Consider the following 16,480-nt stretch of genomic DNA (forward strand, 5'->3'; position numbering starts at 1 on the left):
GCCCGAATGCTCTTGTCTTGAGGTCCACACGGCTCCCCCATCACTGACTTCAGGTTTTTGCTCAATTGTGTCCTATCAGGGCCTTCTCAGCCCACCCTGTGTATCAGCAATCCCCTTCTCCAGCCCCATTTCTTTTTATTTGCTCTGTTTTCTTCCAGCAAGCATGTACTGTAAGTTTTTGCCTATTTCCTTAACTTTTTCTGAAACTTAAAAACAAACCAAAAAACTATCCTTCAAGGCACTGCCATCCCAATTCCCAGAGTCCTTTATCTCCTTATGGTTACAGGAACCAATATCAGCTCTCACAATTTATTTCTAATTTTTCCCTCCTATAAACTTTATACTGATGTCCTTTCTCCATCTTGGCCTAAACTTTTGCTAATGTCCATGACCTAATGCTGTTCTCTGAGGAGCCCTATGATCAGGCTGGGCTCTCTGGGTCCAGATGGCTGTTCCCTGAATCTCCTCTCTAATACTTTTTTTTTTTTTTTTTTTCTTCTTAGGGCTGTACCTGAGACATATGGAGGTTCCCAGGCTAGGGGTCTAATCAGAGCTGTAGCCATCAGCCTCCACCACAGCTCGAGGCAACGCCAGATCCTTAACCCGCTGAACAAGGCCAGGGATCGAAGCCGCAACCTCATGATTCCTAGTCGGATTTGTTAACTACTGAGCCATGATGGGAACTCCACTCTCCAGTACCTTTATGGCATCCAGTCTCTGCCTCCTTTACAACAGCCAAATCAACAAAGATATAGTATAAACATAACAAACTAATTCAAACTAAGGGTATGTTTGATTACAAAAGCACCTAAGAGAAAAGCAAATTTTAGAGTTTCGAGCTAGAAAAAGAAAGATGGTAAAATGTACTGTTTCTCTTCTGAAGACATTTCTGTTCCATTTATTTCTTGAAACTTTGGCAGTTCTTGGATTGTGTCATAATGCCTGCATCAGAAAAGCTTTACTTTGGTTTAACACTCTCCAAGAAGTATCTTCCTTCTGTCTGTGGCTCCCTTCAGCATGGACACCTCCTGCTTCTGAACAGCAAAGGATGCCTCTGCCTACGTCCCATGCTCCTCCTTTCAAAGCAAGTTCTTCCTACCTTACTGTGTCTTGGAATTTCAGAAGACCATGGCTTTCTCTCCTCAACATGTATGTGAAAGATCCCCCTCCCTTCCACATATTCCCATCTACAGACTGCTGCTGAAGGTATTCGAAATCAGAGCCATATAAACTCCTATGAAAAATGCTTGCTATTAAATGACATTAAACAATTCAATTATTTTTAGAAAAAATTACTTTGAGATGAAAACTCTGTCTTAAAAAAAAAAAGACCACCTTTATTTATTTTTCTGTCATTATGATAGGGAATGCAAAGTGATTTGCTTTCTTTTGCTGGGTACCTAGATTTTTTTCCCCCATGCTTGCAGGGGACTACAAACACATTTTTAATTTTTAATTTCATTTTTCCTTGAAGTATGAAATATAGCAAGGCAGTGAATTTTAAAGAGCTATATACACACCTTTGCTATTTTGATATAGAAGCAATGATTTTAAAAACAAATGGACTGTACAGCAGAAATGAGCACATTATAACTCAAATATACTCTAATTAAAAAATTTAAAAACAAAAGCAAAGAAAAACAAATGGAGATACTTTTTGCATTCTCTACCAAAGCTTCCTGAGATACATTCAACAGCTCACACAATCACATGACATGTGAAATACCCCCCAAGAATTAGAACCTTCCTCCAGCCCCATGAAAGACTACTTACCAGACTTCTTTGCTTTCAAAGCAATAACAGCTGCTAGCTCTCTCTGCACCTAATAGAATATGAGAGGGAAAAATCAAGTTAGAATAAGAAAAAATGCAGCTATCAAAAGCAGTACTTTTGGGAGTTCCTGTCGTGGCTCAGTGGTTAATGAACCTGACTAGCATCCAAAAGGACATGAGTTCAATCCCTGGCCTCAGTGGGTTAAGGATCTGGTGTTGCCATGAGCTGTGCTGTAGGTGGCAGACATGGCTCAGATCCCGTGTTGCTGTGGCTGTGGCATAGGCCCTCGGCTACAGCTCTGATTCAGCCCCTAGCCTGGGAACCCCCATATGCCACTGGTGCGGCACTAAAAGACAAAAACAAAACAAAACAAAACAAAAAACAAACAAACAAAAAGCAGTACTTTTGTTTTAGATACATAACCAAAGTTAAGAGCTGTTGCAATAAGAGCTAAGTATGCTGCCATGTTTTTGTTTATTTGTAATAATATGGAAAAACCTCTGCACAAGAATTTTAGGCCAAAAATCTGGAAGAATATGATTGATTTACTTTAATTAGTTGCCAGAATATATACCTTCAAAAATATTAATTCTTATGCTGGGATGATGGGAAGTACCTCAATAATATAACTGTATAACATCCAGATATAATGCAAATAAATTATTAATACAGGCACAATACTGTGGCAGATATTAAATATTCTTTACTCCTCAAAGATTCTAGTTTACAGAGAAATTCTAGAAAAACTGAGGTTTGCGATCCTAGTTTAATTAGACTAGGATCTAATTCGAGCACAGGGAATGTCCACTTGAGGCCTGACAGGTTGACAGCAACCATTTCCAATGCTAAGCTACATAAAAGCAAGTGTTACCAACACACAGGGCCGGGGAAATAGCAACAGCCGACCTTTAAAAAGCAAGACAACCTTTAAAATCCAAAGTGCCTTAAACCCCACTTATGCGCCCAGATTTTTTGCTTGTTCACTCACTCTCTCTTCCCCTCACACCTTCTGAAAGCTTAAATCCTGTCTTAAAAACATTTCCATTCTCAAAGAGGAACATCAAACAGAGACCAAAAAAGACAGCCACAGTCACTTTCAAAGATAATATGTGAGGAAAAGAAAACATGAGGATCATCTTTAGGAAATCTATGTTGGACAGCAAAAGAGGTTCTACTGAAAGCAAGCTCAGTCCTCTTTAGGACGCAAGCTTTTAAATTTAGGGGAGAGAGAGAGTGTGTGTGTGTGTTTGGAGTGGTGGGAGGAGGGAGAGAGGGGGAGAAAAAGAGAGAGAGAGAGAGAGAGAGAGAGAGAGAGAGAGAGAGAGGAGTGGTGGGAGTAATGAGTTTGGAAGGGTCCTGCAACAATGTATTACACTAATGGCATGTTAAAGGGAGAGCATGGAAGTTCAAGGTTAAAGAAGATTTACTGTTGAAACTAATATAATTTACATTGATGGACTCCAAGGCAAAAGCAGCCCAGCGCCACACTGGGACTCAGGGCCAATTTCACCACGGCCAGGGTACTGTCACCCTGAAGAAGGCAGCGTTGCCCTCATACTGCTCCACTGCCGTGCTTTCCCTGGCAGGCTAGTATGAATGCCATTCAAAAGGATATACACTTGAAACTGGCACAACATTGCAAATCAATTATACTTTTATTAAAAACAAAAGGCGATATACTCTTGGAGTTCCCCGGTGGCCTAGCAGTTAAGGCTTTGATTTGGCATTGTCACTGCTATGGCTCAGGTTTGATCCCTGGCCAGGGAATTTCTGCATGCTGTGGGCGAGGCCAAAAAAACCAAAAAAAATCCCCAAAAGGGTATACTCTTGATTTAGCTGATTCTTTGAAACCTTAAGACTTTCCCAGGAAAATTATATTCTATTGAGAAGATAAGCAATCCCTCTCTAATCATGGGAGTCTGAGATGAGAAAATGCTCTTAGGTAGAAAAATTTAGAGTCGAAGAACTTAAGGGGGAAAAGAGAGCTGGGGGAGAGAAAAGTGACAGAGGAAAGCCTTTATAAATACTTGTATGTGTAGTAAAAATATAGCAACAAAATAAAATATACATTAGTGCCTGTTTTATACATTTGAAATTGTAACATTTACTGTAGTAACAACATCTCTTTTCAGGATTTTCTTCCATCACAGTGTCACAAATATTTGAGGGGTGGGCAAAGATGCAGATTATGAACACTCACTGGGACTTTGTCAGTGGCTTCCCCATTTTATGAGCTCACAGGGAAGAATCCACTATGGCTCAGAGATAGAAAGAAAGCAAAGATGGAAAAGGATGCATAAGGTCAATCACTTCATATGCTTACAGGGGATTAAAAGCTGTCTTCTCAGAGTTCCCGTCGTGGTGCAGTGGAAACGCATCCGACTAGTGTCCACGAGCCTGCAGGTTCGATTCCTGGCCTCATTCAGTGGGTTAAGGATCTGGTGTTGCCATGAGCTGTGGTGTAGGCCAGCAGCTGCATCACCAATCTACCCCCTGGCCTGGGAACCTCCATATGCCGCGGGTGCGGCCCTAAAAAGCAAAGAAGAAAGAAAGAAAGGAAGGAAGAAAGGAAGGAAGGAAGGAAGGAAGGAAGGAAGGAAGGAAGGAAGGAAGAAAGAAGAGAAGAGAGAGAAAGAAAGACAGAAAGAGAGAAAGAAAGAAAGAAACTGTCTTCTCCACCTGCCTCCTTCAGTTCTCCACACCCGAAATTCTCTCCATGAGACCTTCAGTTTTCTTTTCACAAATGAGAACTGAGGCTCAAAATAGAAACAGCTCAGAAAAGGAAATCGTTAGATTCCCAACACTGTGTAAAACTACATCTTTTCAAAGAGTTGATGGGGAAAGTGAGGCAGAATGGGAATGAGCAAGAAACCAAGACAGCACTTTTGCACTTTTTGGGGAGCCAAGATCATGAGAGATGGACAGCTGAGAAAGACAAGAACTTCACAGTTAAATTTTGAAGGAACCTAACCTTTTTTTCTGTTTTCACATAAAGTAAATGAGATTATTGCACTACACTACATCCCCTGAACATGTGCAGTCTGGGAGGATGGAAAAGATTTATGTAGGGCAGAGGGTAGGGTATGTTTCTACCCCTGGAGGGGAAAGGTTTTTGACCAAAAAGCCAAAGTTAGGTCATTCTTCCTCCAAGACACAAAGGGGGAAGCGCTGATCAAGGGAATGCAAACTGGGAAAGAGCCCATTATAGGCTCCTAGAGCATCTTCCCAGCACTTGATTTTTTAAAACACACTAGCAATCATTTAATTCATCATTTCAATTGTGATGGATGCCTGTCTCTGGGCAGAAGCTCCTTTGAGGCAGCTGTCGTTTCACCACCTTATCTGGGCCATCAACACTCACACTCCACAGGAGGCAGATGTAGAAGGAAGCTTAAGAGAAGAGATAGAGGCCAGCAGAGGAAAAAAGCTGCCTGAGGGAGGCCAGTGAAATGCAAAGAGATTTTTAATCTGGGGGTGATCTATTAAATAGCAATAGATAACTTATACAGGTGAAAGGATAAAACTTGGCTTGGAAGCCTAATAGCTAGAAGCTTCTCTACAATGCGCTCTTGAGAACACTACAGCTATTTAAACAGCATACAGGGAAGTGGTGAACTCAACACATCACACTATGAAGGAGGCAGAACCATGACAATGCACGTCTCCTGCTGGAATTTGGAGGGAGAAGGTCCTTTCCCATTAAGATGGATTGTACCGGAAGTGCAGAAACATGGTTTTCTCATAAAAATAAAAGTACAAATAATCACTACGATTTTAAGAACTGTCTCACTCAAGTGATATCTTACAGTTTCTGTGGTTAGGAGCTGGGAAACAGCCTAGCCTGATGGTTCTGACACAAAGTCATAGGCAAGCCATTGTCAAGAGCCTTCAGGGGGCTTGAGAATCTACTTCTGAGCTCTACTGTGACAGTCTCTGAAAGCACAAGCCAGCACTCCTTCCTCATCCTGTTCCTTAACAGCAAGCCACTACACCCAGCTTGCACTCAGGCGGAGGGGACAAGCCCTGCCCTGATCAATGGAGCAGGACCAAAGCATTTGTGGTAGTACCTTAAAACACCTCACCTCCAGCAGAGGGTGAACCCAGGTCAGGAGGGGGTAGCTTTAAATTAGATGACATACTGAGAGAGGTACTGTTACTGAGTTACTCTAAGACATGAGTTGACAAACATAAAAAACAGACTGGCTCCTCACAGCCACCTGCCAGTTTTGAGGGGGTGGCAATCCCCAGGAGAATCTATCTATACATTTGCCTGATGTATACTACCTGCAACCCAAGGGTGCATTGCAAGACTTGGTACCACTTGCCCGCTGTCCCCTTCAGCTAGGTGTTGACAGAGGAAATCGGATTCTTCTAATTGAGCCACTCAGGTGGACTTCATTGGAGTTAGGGTTGTTAAGCAAAGGGAGCAAACATGAATTAGCTATAGGGTTATTGGGCTGAAGAAAAGCTAACTGTTCAGATTCAGGGTGAAGGGGCTGACAGCATCCGAAAGCCAGGTCCCCACAAGAGTCAATCCTTGGCACCTGCTCTCACAAACCATACCAGCTGAAGCAGACATGGGTTGGGTCTCTCACCCAAGGAGCCACTTCTTTCTTAATGAGAATGGAACATCTGGGAATTAGAATATCTGCTTGATTCTTCCTTTAAATCCAGGATGCAGTTTAATGCTGCATGCCCTCCTCATCCCGGCCTTTGTGAGGGAAATAGGTTCTTAAAGAGAACCAGCCCTGTCTCATGATCGAGGGAAACTTAGATGAGGCTTATCAGTTCAACACATTCTTAGTGAATGTCTGCTGTGTGTTTATGGCACGCATGCCCAACCAAGCTTTTAAAAGTTTCAGACATCTTAAGGATGCAAATTCTCATTTGGATTTATGTTCTGCCTCTTCCCCGCATTTTCTTTTTTTTTTCTATTACTCAAATGATTTTACAACATTTGTAGTTGTGCAATGATCATCACAATCTGATTCTATAGGATTTCCATCCCACAACCCCAGCACATCCCCCCAACCCCAAACTGTCTCCTTTGGAGACCATAAGTTTTTCAAAGTCTGTGAGTTAACATCTGTTCTGCAAAGAAGTTCAGTCTGTCCTTTTTTCAGATTCCACATGTCAGTGAAAGCATTTGATGTTGGTGTCTCATTGTATGTCTGACTTCACTTAGCATAATTTCTACGTCCATCCAATGTTGCTAAAAATGCCGGTATTTCGTTCCTTTTAATGGCTGAGTAATACTTCATTGTGTATATGTACCACATCTTGATCCACTCCTCTGTCAATGGACATTTAGGTTGTTTCCATGTCTTGGCTATTGAAAATAGTGCTGCAATGAACATTGGGGTACATGTGTCTTTGCGAGTCATGGTTTTCTCTAGATAGATGCCCAGGAGTGGGATTGCTGGATCAAATGGCAGTTTCTGAGGAATCTCCATACTGTTTTCCACAGTGGTTGCACCAATTTACAATCCCACCAACAGTGTAATAGGGTTCCTTTTTCTCCATACCCTCTCCAGCACTTACTGTTTGTAGACTTTTTTTTTCTTTTTTTGGTCTTTTTCCCATTTTGGGGGCCACTCCCATGGCATATGGAGGTTCCCAGGCTGGGGGTTGAATCGGAGCTGCAGCCGCCAGCCTACACCACAGCCACAGCAACACGGGATCTGAGCCAAGTCTGCAACCTACACCATAGCTCACAGCAATGCCAGATCCTTAACCCACTAAGCAAGGCCAGGGACTGAACCCGCAACCTCATGATTCCTAGTCAGATTTGTTAATCCACTGAGCCATGCCAGGAACTCCCTGTTTGTAGACTTTTTGATGATGGGCATTCTGGCTGGTGTAAGGTGGTATCTCATAGTGATTTTGATTTGCATTTCTCTAATAATGAGTGATACTGAACATCTTTTCATGTGTTTTTTGGCCATCTGTATGTCTTCTTTGGAGAATTGTCTGTTTAGATCTTCGGCCTATTTTTTGATGGGGTTGTTTGTTTTTTTGGTATGGAGCTGCAGAAGGTGTTTATAAATTTTGGAGATTGAGTCCCTTGTCAGTTGATTCATTTGCAAAGATTTTCCCCCATTCTGTGGGTTGTCTTTTCGTTTTGTTTAGGGTTTCCTTTGCTGTGCAGAAACTTTTAAGTTTAATTAAGTCCCATTTGTTTATTTTTGTTTTTACTGCTTGCTTTAAAGAGTACACTTGAATGAGAAAGCATTGCTGCTGAGGCAGCAATTTTTAAAAAGGTACTTCTTCCAGAAGTAAAGAACTCATCTTTAAAGCACCTTCAAATGAAATTTTTCCTTTTGATATTGAGATGGAGTCAAAATAAATGGTCGTTTATAAAAAAAAAAAATGCAAAGAGAAGGCATTCCCCATTAAGAAAGGATCACCAGCAGAAATCTAGAGAACATATTAGAAGGGCTCAAAGCCTCTGTTAGCAAATAATTGCTAGGTTTATATTGAGGACTAAAACACTGAACAACTGCAGAAACAGAGACAAGAATTTTCTTTAAGTACTAACAAGGGACCTGTTGACATTGAAAAGGAAATGTAACACTGCAGCACCAGTTAAGTCTTAGGATGCCTGAAATCCCGGTCCATATTTTGCTAATAATTTCCTGGGAACCCTGAGCAAAAACCATCCAGCTAAAATGCACCTGAATTCCTAATATTCAGGAACTGTTTAAGATAATAAATACGTGTTGCTTTCAACCATAAAATATGAGGGTTTTTTTTACGGTGAAAAGCCTTTTATGTTTTTCTACTTGATCTACTTGTGTTGCTGGTTAACCCAAGTTTCTCTCAGCATCACAGAAATGAAACCTTCTTCTCAGATCAGGCTCAAAAAATGTATATACAGCCAAGAGCCATGTTCTGATATTTGCCATTGTTTTTATTTAAATGCAGGTGCTAAAACACTGCTTAGGTAATTAGAAGACATGCTTGCTGTTAATCTGATGGGAAATACATTACTGCATTGGCCTTGCCTCTTATAAGCCTTCCCTGCTATGATCTGGAACCCCTGAGGCTGATGTATTCCAGAATCCAACAATTTATATGGCTCAGAAAGGTACCCTGGAGTTCTCTCATGGCACAATGGGTTAAGGATCCAGCATTGTCACTGCAGTGGCTTGGGTTACTGCTATGACGTGGGTTCAATCCCCAGCCCAGGAACTTCCATGTGCTGTGGGTACAGTCAAAAACAAGACAAAAAGAAAGGTACCCTTTCTAGGTTATACCTTCAGTGAGGTCTGGGGCAGTAACTTGTAATCAGAAATCAAATGCATTGCTATTTCTGCAACAAAATACATGATTATTCATACCAAACAGGATAAAGACAAACGAAGAAAAGCCTCACGAGTTTTTATTAAGTATATTCAGTTTAGATTTTGTCACCAAGTAAGTTATGAAGACCTTTTGTTTTTCAGAGCTTTTATATTCCAGACCTGAGAATAATGGATTGTAAGCCTTTACTAATTTTACGCTAAAATTTTCTTTCTATCTCTTTCTCGTTATTTCTTCTTGTCAAATAGCTACATAGCTACTACATTCTGTCTTCTAAGAAATGTTTTCTTTAAGTAGCTTCGATTTTCATCTATCTATTTCAAACCCGATGCACATTAGAATCACTTGGGGAGCTTTAAAAAAAAGAAAGAAAAAAAGATGGATACTTGGGCTGCAACAACTCAGAATCTCTGGGGAAAAGCCCATCAGTACTGCTGCTGCCATTGTTTCAAGCTCCCTGAGCGATTCTAGATTGTATCAGGGTTGAGAATCACTGTACTATTTAATAAGCTATCTTAGTGTCCTCAAAACTCAACCTTTTAATCTTGTAATCACTTCAACTGACAATCAATCTTTACTATTTATTTTGTTCTCCTCTAATTCAATTCATTTGTAAAGGAACATGGCCTTCAAGGTGTTTAAGGTATAAACTTATGCTATAATCCAATCAAACCATAAGATTCAGTTACTACCTCAGCAGTTTGACAGGCATGATCTACTCAAGCACAAGGAAAATTGCAAGGGAGCTTTTAAAGAAACTTAAATTCTAAAATACTGTTTACTCAATATAAAAAGAATTATATAACTCAACACACATCAGCAGCTTTGGGTACATTTGCTCTTGTGAATATCTAAGTAGAGGATAATTAAGGGAATGATAAAAACACATCTCAGATTTTTCTCTCTCCCCTGGGTACCACCAGAAATTGTGCAATGTTTTAAAATATTGAAATGTTTTGGCTTTCTTTCTATAATAACCAGCAGAGCTATCCACAAAATAGCCCTGAAGTTCAATAGGACTCAGAGCCGGTCTTAGCTCCAGCATTTTGTCTCTTCTCTCTGGCACTTTACATGCCTTCAACCTCAAAATACAAATGCTTTCAAAGCTGTTTTGCATCACTGAGCAGGACCCAAGAGGAAAGAGAAAGTGTCAAATACAAACCCTGAGTGCCAGAGAGCACGGCCATGGAAGAGGTTAATTGAGAAGACTTGGCAGGCTTCCTGGAGGAAAAGGCCCTTGAAAATCAACTGTGAAGCTGGATAGAAAATCAACGAAGGTCATTTGAGGAGGACGGACCAACAGTGGCAAAAGCCTTATCTAACCAAAGGGTTGTCTTTACAAACTAATTTTAAATAGAATCAAGAATTTCCTAAAGGACTTTAGTAAACCTATTGCTCTTAGAAACATTTAAATTTTGATACCATGATAGAAATGTCTTTAATACACAGAACCCACTTTCTCAATTTCCTAAACTAAATGTAAGAAGAAACATATTCCAATACTCTTCTCTGTTTCATCCTCAAACACACTTGTTTTTAAACCACTATAAAATCGTAAGCTAGTATAGACTTTAAGAATTCTAGGAAAATAAATAAATATGCTTCTTAAAGTCATCAGCGTACTTTTGGATAATACACAAACTGAGCAGTAATGATGGCTAGATATTTGTCCTTTGAAGGAATACCTAGGGGCTCAGTAACAATTTTCTTTGTTCTTTGGAGGCCTATTTTAGCATGTCCAAGTTCATTATTTGTTCTGAAAAGCTAATTTTGCCACAAGTGTGACACATGGAAAATCTTGTGATTACCTATTAATGTCAACCAATAATTAGAAAATTTAGAAAATTATTTTGTCGAGACACTACTTCTCTCCTAATAGTTTACTTAACTATAAAACTCTAATAGTTTACTTAACAAACATGTGTTTTCCCAATAACTGCTCTCACCACATCTAAGATGGGTTTGCTAAGCCCACTGGGATGATAAAATACGCTTATGCTTACTCATTACAAGGTTATTAGGGATCTTTTTTAAAATCTTACATAGGCTTTGTTGAATACATACAGATATGCCTCAATTTTATTATAACTTAGACAACAGCTGACCACATACAGAAGTGATTTAAATACTAACACACATATATATAGAAGTGATCCGAAACTAAAAAATAAAGTGGAATGAAGTCCTACACTTAGGTTTTTAAAATCTGTTATTTAAGTCTGTAACACGAACATAGAGCTACTGTAAGAGAGGTTCACATTAAAAACATGTGATCATTATCAGCTGATAATAAACATGGAAGTTAATGGAAATAAGATTATTTAGAATGGACAGCAATGTTTTTAGGAATATTACTAGAATGACTACCAAAAAATGATGGACTCCAGAGAGATCAACATCTGGATCGTATTCAGTTTGCTGTACATTTGTTTAGGTTCGTGAGGCGTCAAGAGCATTCATAGGAGGACAACCAGGGTAATACCCTCCTCGTAGTAAGTGCGATGGATGCATCAGCCTTCACTTACTTTGTCCTCCCTGTGGGGTTTGGCATTTGCCCACCCATTCCCTTCCTCTTAACCACTGGGATTCCAGGGCAGTGCTCTTCTCTTTTCTCTCTGGCTGCTCCTTCTCCTCTCCTTCCTCCGTCTTTAAGTTTTGATGATCCTCAGTGATCTATCCTTAGCCCTCTCAACTTTCTTCTCTTTCTATTCATTCCTCTGAGGCAATCTCATTTAGTCACAACAGTTGGATTTTATATGCATCTCCAGGGGCCTAAAGTTCCACATCCATCCATCTCCAGGACCTAATTGTCCCTCCCATTAGTAGCTCAAATTCAACACTTTCAAATGTGAAGTCACTATCCTACCACTTTCCTCTACTCTTTGAATCTACTTTAAGATAAAATACTCAGGCAATGAATGGTACCACCATGTACCCAGGGTCAGAAGCTAAGAAGTGAGGGTATATTGATCTGGCTCATCCCACCATCTTCTCCCAACTCAGACTGCTATGTCTTTATCTCTCTTCATGTCACATCATTCTTTACCCAATAGAAAATAAAAATCTTACATTACATCTTGCTAAAGACTTCCCATGACACCATGACACAGTCCAATGTCTAATACCATATATACAGAATTCTTTTAATCTGGCCTTAAAATCCATATTTGTTTGTTTGCTTTCTTTTTTAATTCCATGCTCTAGCCTTAGTAAAACAGAACACTTGAAATTCTCTGAATGGGCCATGGTCTTTCTCTCCACTTTGGGAAGCTGTCACTTACTTGTTCTTCAGGTCCCAACTTAGTGCCATCTTCTCTTGAATCCCCTACCTCTCCCAATGGAGCGAAGTGCTCCATGTTTATTCTCGGAGAGCATTCTATTCTTAACGTCAGTTAGAGCACTACTACCTGCTAGTGAAACCTCCTCTTTAGCTAAGGGTCTCCAATAGTAGATTATAAGCCCACTGAAACGGACTCCTTTATTAATAATTCTGACCCTGACTCCTGATACATACATTGGTGATCAAGAATGGAAGTAAAAACAATAAGGTAGTTCCCTGTATAGCACAGGGAACTATACTCAGTACCCTATGAAGAAACCGTAATGGAAAAGAATATTTTTTTAAGTATACAAAAAAAAAGTTTGTTGGAGTTTCCATTGTGGCTCAGTGGTTAACGAATCCGACTAGGAACCATGAGGTTTCGGGTCCAATCCCCGGCCTTGCTCAGTGGGTTAAGGATCTGGCATTGTCATGAGCTGTGGTGTAGGTCAGAGACGTGGCTCAGATCCCGCATTGCTGTTGCTCTGGCGTAGACCAGCAGCAACAGCTCCAATTAGACCCCTAGCCTGGGAACCTCCATATGCCGTGGGAGCAGTCCTGGAAAAGGTGAAAAGACAAAAAAAATAAAAAATAAAAAAATAAAGAGTTTGCAGTTGCTACTGAGAAGAGTAGACTTAGAAGGAACATGATCATTAGCTTCAAATATTTGAAAGGCTGAGGGTAAAATTCAGACCAATGGAGGGAAGCTGCAAATAAGTATGTTTAAGCCCTGTGAACTTTCAAATAAGCAGAGCTATTCACAGTGGAAATGGTCTACTCTGTGAGGTTTGGCAGAAGATGCTTTACATGGGAGGGTAAATACTAGAAGCACAAGACAAAGGATTTGTTCTAAAGATTTGCTTTATGAATGCCTCCTTTCCAAATCATCTACTATCAAAAGAGAACAAGCATGAGCCTCCTGGGAATGGCCATATCTGTCAAGCTGCAGTTGAACAACTGCTGATGTTATAGGCATCTAATCTATCCAGAGGAGATGGGGTTGGGCAAATCTCAACCAACAGATGAAAAATAGCTGTTGGAGGCCATTTCTTACTGTGAAAATCTCATAAATTTCATGGCACAAAGGACAAGAGAAGCTACAGATGTACTGACTGGATGAAATCTGAAAAGAGCAAGCAAATGGCACCGACATCTTTTCAAAAGAGCATGTGTATCTATCTGCTCCTCCTTCAAAGCTGTTCTTACAACTCTTCATCCAGTGATTTCCCCCAAGCCCTCACTGCTGACCAACATGAATTTCATAGCAGATAAAAATTTCACACATATAAAATGTATTTTAAGGAAACAAGAATATATTAGATATTCTGGGTTTTGCTAAAACAATGAAATAAAACACTGGTTATATTTATATCATTACATTTTTTAAAATTTTTATGTCTCAAGTTATTTTTTTTCTAGTTTCTGGCAAGACTAGAGCCCGTTCAATCTATGCCACATTTAAATGATACTTCAATAGATTTACATGACACAGTTTACTTAAGAAAGTATCTTTAAAGACATAATTTGCAAACTCATCTTAGTGTGCCTTTTATTTCATATTACATGTCACTCCTTACATGTCTTCTCTCAATCACGATGCTTTTTGGAGGTAAGGTTCTAAACCGTAGCCAAGAGTGTAATTACAACACTAGACATCCTCGGGGTCATCTATGGTAAGGATCTCCTATCTGTAGGGGTAGGTCCTGGAGGGATGTTACATTAGAAACTCTTGCATCGGGGAGTTCCCGTAGTGGCACAATGGTTAATGAATCCGACTAGGAACCATGAGGTTGCGGGTTCGATCCCTGCCCTTGCTCAGTGGGTTAACGATCCGGCGTTGCCGTGAGCTGTGGTGTAGGTTGCAGACGCGGCTTGGATCCCGCATTGCTGTGGCTCTGGTGTAGGCCGGTGGCTACAGCTCCAATTGGACCCCTAGCCTGGGAATCTCCATATGCCACGGGAGCGGCCCAAGACCAAGAAATAGCAAAAAGACCAAAAAAAAAAAAAAAAAAAAAAAAAAAAGGAAACTCTTGCATCGGGATGAATCCAGATCAACTAAGACCCTTTCCAACAAGCAAATCTATCCACAAAACTGCTAACATGGGAGGGCTTCCTGAAAGAACAAAATTCAGAACTCAAGATCCAAAAATCTACAACAGGAATAGGAAATCTCTATTTATTTCAGGCCAACCTTGAGAGAAATTTGAGGATTCTGGCTGTTGAGATGGAGTCACAGCTCTCCAGTCCACAGCATAGGATTATTGAGAATTAAATGAGTAAATACCTAATAAAGCTTCTGGAATGGCTCCTGGAACAGTAAGTGCTATTTGAGTGTTAGCTATTATCATCACATTATTGTAAGTAATATAGTCGACCTTAACAATAAATTTTAATAGAAGGATGGTCCAATCCTTAGTTGCTTTAATATATCATATGTCAAGCCACATCGTCCCACCTAAATTATAAACTCCCTGATAACCAGTATTGCTTCTGCTTATAATATTCCACCTACGTGGGGCCCCACATTACAACTAGCATAAAAGGACCGATAATTTTCACTGAAAAGTTTTGAACAGTGCCTACAGTGCTTGTATTGCCAGGGTTTACTTCAAAATAAGCTTTTACATGTCCACAGAATTCTGAAGCTTTTACATGTGTGTGAAAGACAGGCGCTGGTTTTAGAAATTCACTTTGAAACTTCTGAGGGCTCAGTCAACTAGCTGTGGCCTGGAAGCTTTTTTTCTTTTTGCCTTTTGGGCCGCATCTGTAGCATATGGAAGTTCCCTTTGAATGGGAGCTGCATCTGCGACCTATACCACAGCTCATGGCAACACTGGATCCTTAACCCAATGAGAGAGGCCAGGGATTGAACCTGCATCCTCAGGGATACTAGGCAGATTCGTTTCTGCTGTGCCACAACAGAAACTCCTAGCCTGGCAGCTTTTGACATCTGAGAAATAACTGATGCTTAATAAGTCAAGAGATTGAGGGTATGTATTTAACAAGTGGTGTGTGCTAATTTTGTACTTCTGCCACAGGAAATTACTACCCCTGAGCGGCTTAAGAGGGCATCCATTTTTCATCTCACATCTCTGTATGTCCAGAGTCCAGGGACCGCACGGCTCAACTGGGTTCTCTACTTAGAGACTCATGAGACCAGAGTCAAGGTGTGGGCAGAGCTGTTTCTTACTGGAGGCTTTAGGGGAGAATACACACTTCCAATGCATCCAGGTTGCTGGCAGAATCTGGTTCCTTCATCTGTAGGACTAGGATTCACATTTCCCAGCTGGTCGTCACCCAGAACCTGCCCTGAGCTCCTAGAGGCCTCTGTGTGGTCCTTGCAAATGGGCTCCTATTTCTCAGAGCCAGCGACACCACTCTGAATCCTTCTCATGCTCAGAACTTTTTCTTACTCTCTTCTGCCATTTCTCTTTGATGCCCACCAGAGCAAGCCCTTTGCTTTAAGACTCAGAGGATTAGATTGGGTCCATGCAGACAACCCAGGTCTGTAGCCTTAATTATGTCTGCAAAGAACCTTTTAGCACGTAATGTAATATTTATAGGTGCCAAGTAGCTCCTTCATCTTTGGGGCCATTCTACCTACTACAGAATAGCAATACAGATCCTCAGAGCTTTCCTAAAAAGCTAGCCCTCCACACCTTTTTATAGTTTTATAGTAACGTGCTAATAGAGTCTAGCCCTGGAACACGATTTGCCTGCTGCAGCATCTTCACCAGAGTATAGCTCTGAGTCACACCATGAAACCTGAAGACTTGAGAGCCATCTGAATCTATTTCTAAATTGCTACACCGTGCAGCCATGTTTATCATATTTGATGATTCCTAATATGTGAAAAATTTAAATGCTGTTTAATATAACTTTATAGATCTCATTTTGTAAAATTCTTCAAAAATAAGAAGGGAATTCTATATTCAAATCTCAAATACAACCTGTTGAGATCTATTCAGTAACTATGAAGTATTTTAAGGGAAGATAATGTAGAAAGTTGCTTTTTGAGTCCTTAAATGTTATTTTTAACTAATGTGGACCCTTCATTACCACCTCCTGTCTCAAATGCTTCATCTC

The 16,480-nt window shown here is 40.4% G+C and overlaps 1 protein-coding gene across 8 annotated transcripts in view; it reads right to left on the bottom strand.

The window, feature by feature from the left end:
- RAPGEF5 (Rap guanine nucleotide exchange factor 5) overlaps positions 1-16,480 on the bottom strand; it is a 274,179-nt gene that overhangs the window by 147,308 nt on the left and 110,391 nt on the right. For all 8 annotated transcript variants that reach the window (XM_021063441.1, XM_005656686.2, XM_005656685.2 and 5 more), the window contains exon 7: positions 1,774-1,822. In XM_021063441.1, the coding sequence (XP_020919100.1) occupies positions 1,774-1,822 (49 nt within the window). The remainder of the gene's footprint in view (positions 1-1,773; positions 1,823-16,480) is intronic.

Source organism: Sus scrofa, chromosome 9, assembly GCF_000003025.6.
Source record: "Sus scrofa isolate TJ Tabasco breed Duroc chromosome 9, Sscrofa11.1, whole genome shotgun sequence".
Lineage (NCBI taxonomy): Eukaryota > Metazoa > Chordata > Mammalia > Artiodactyla > Suidae > Sus > Sus scrofa.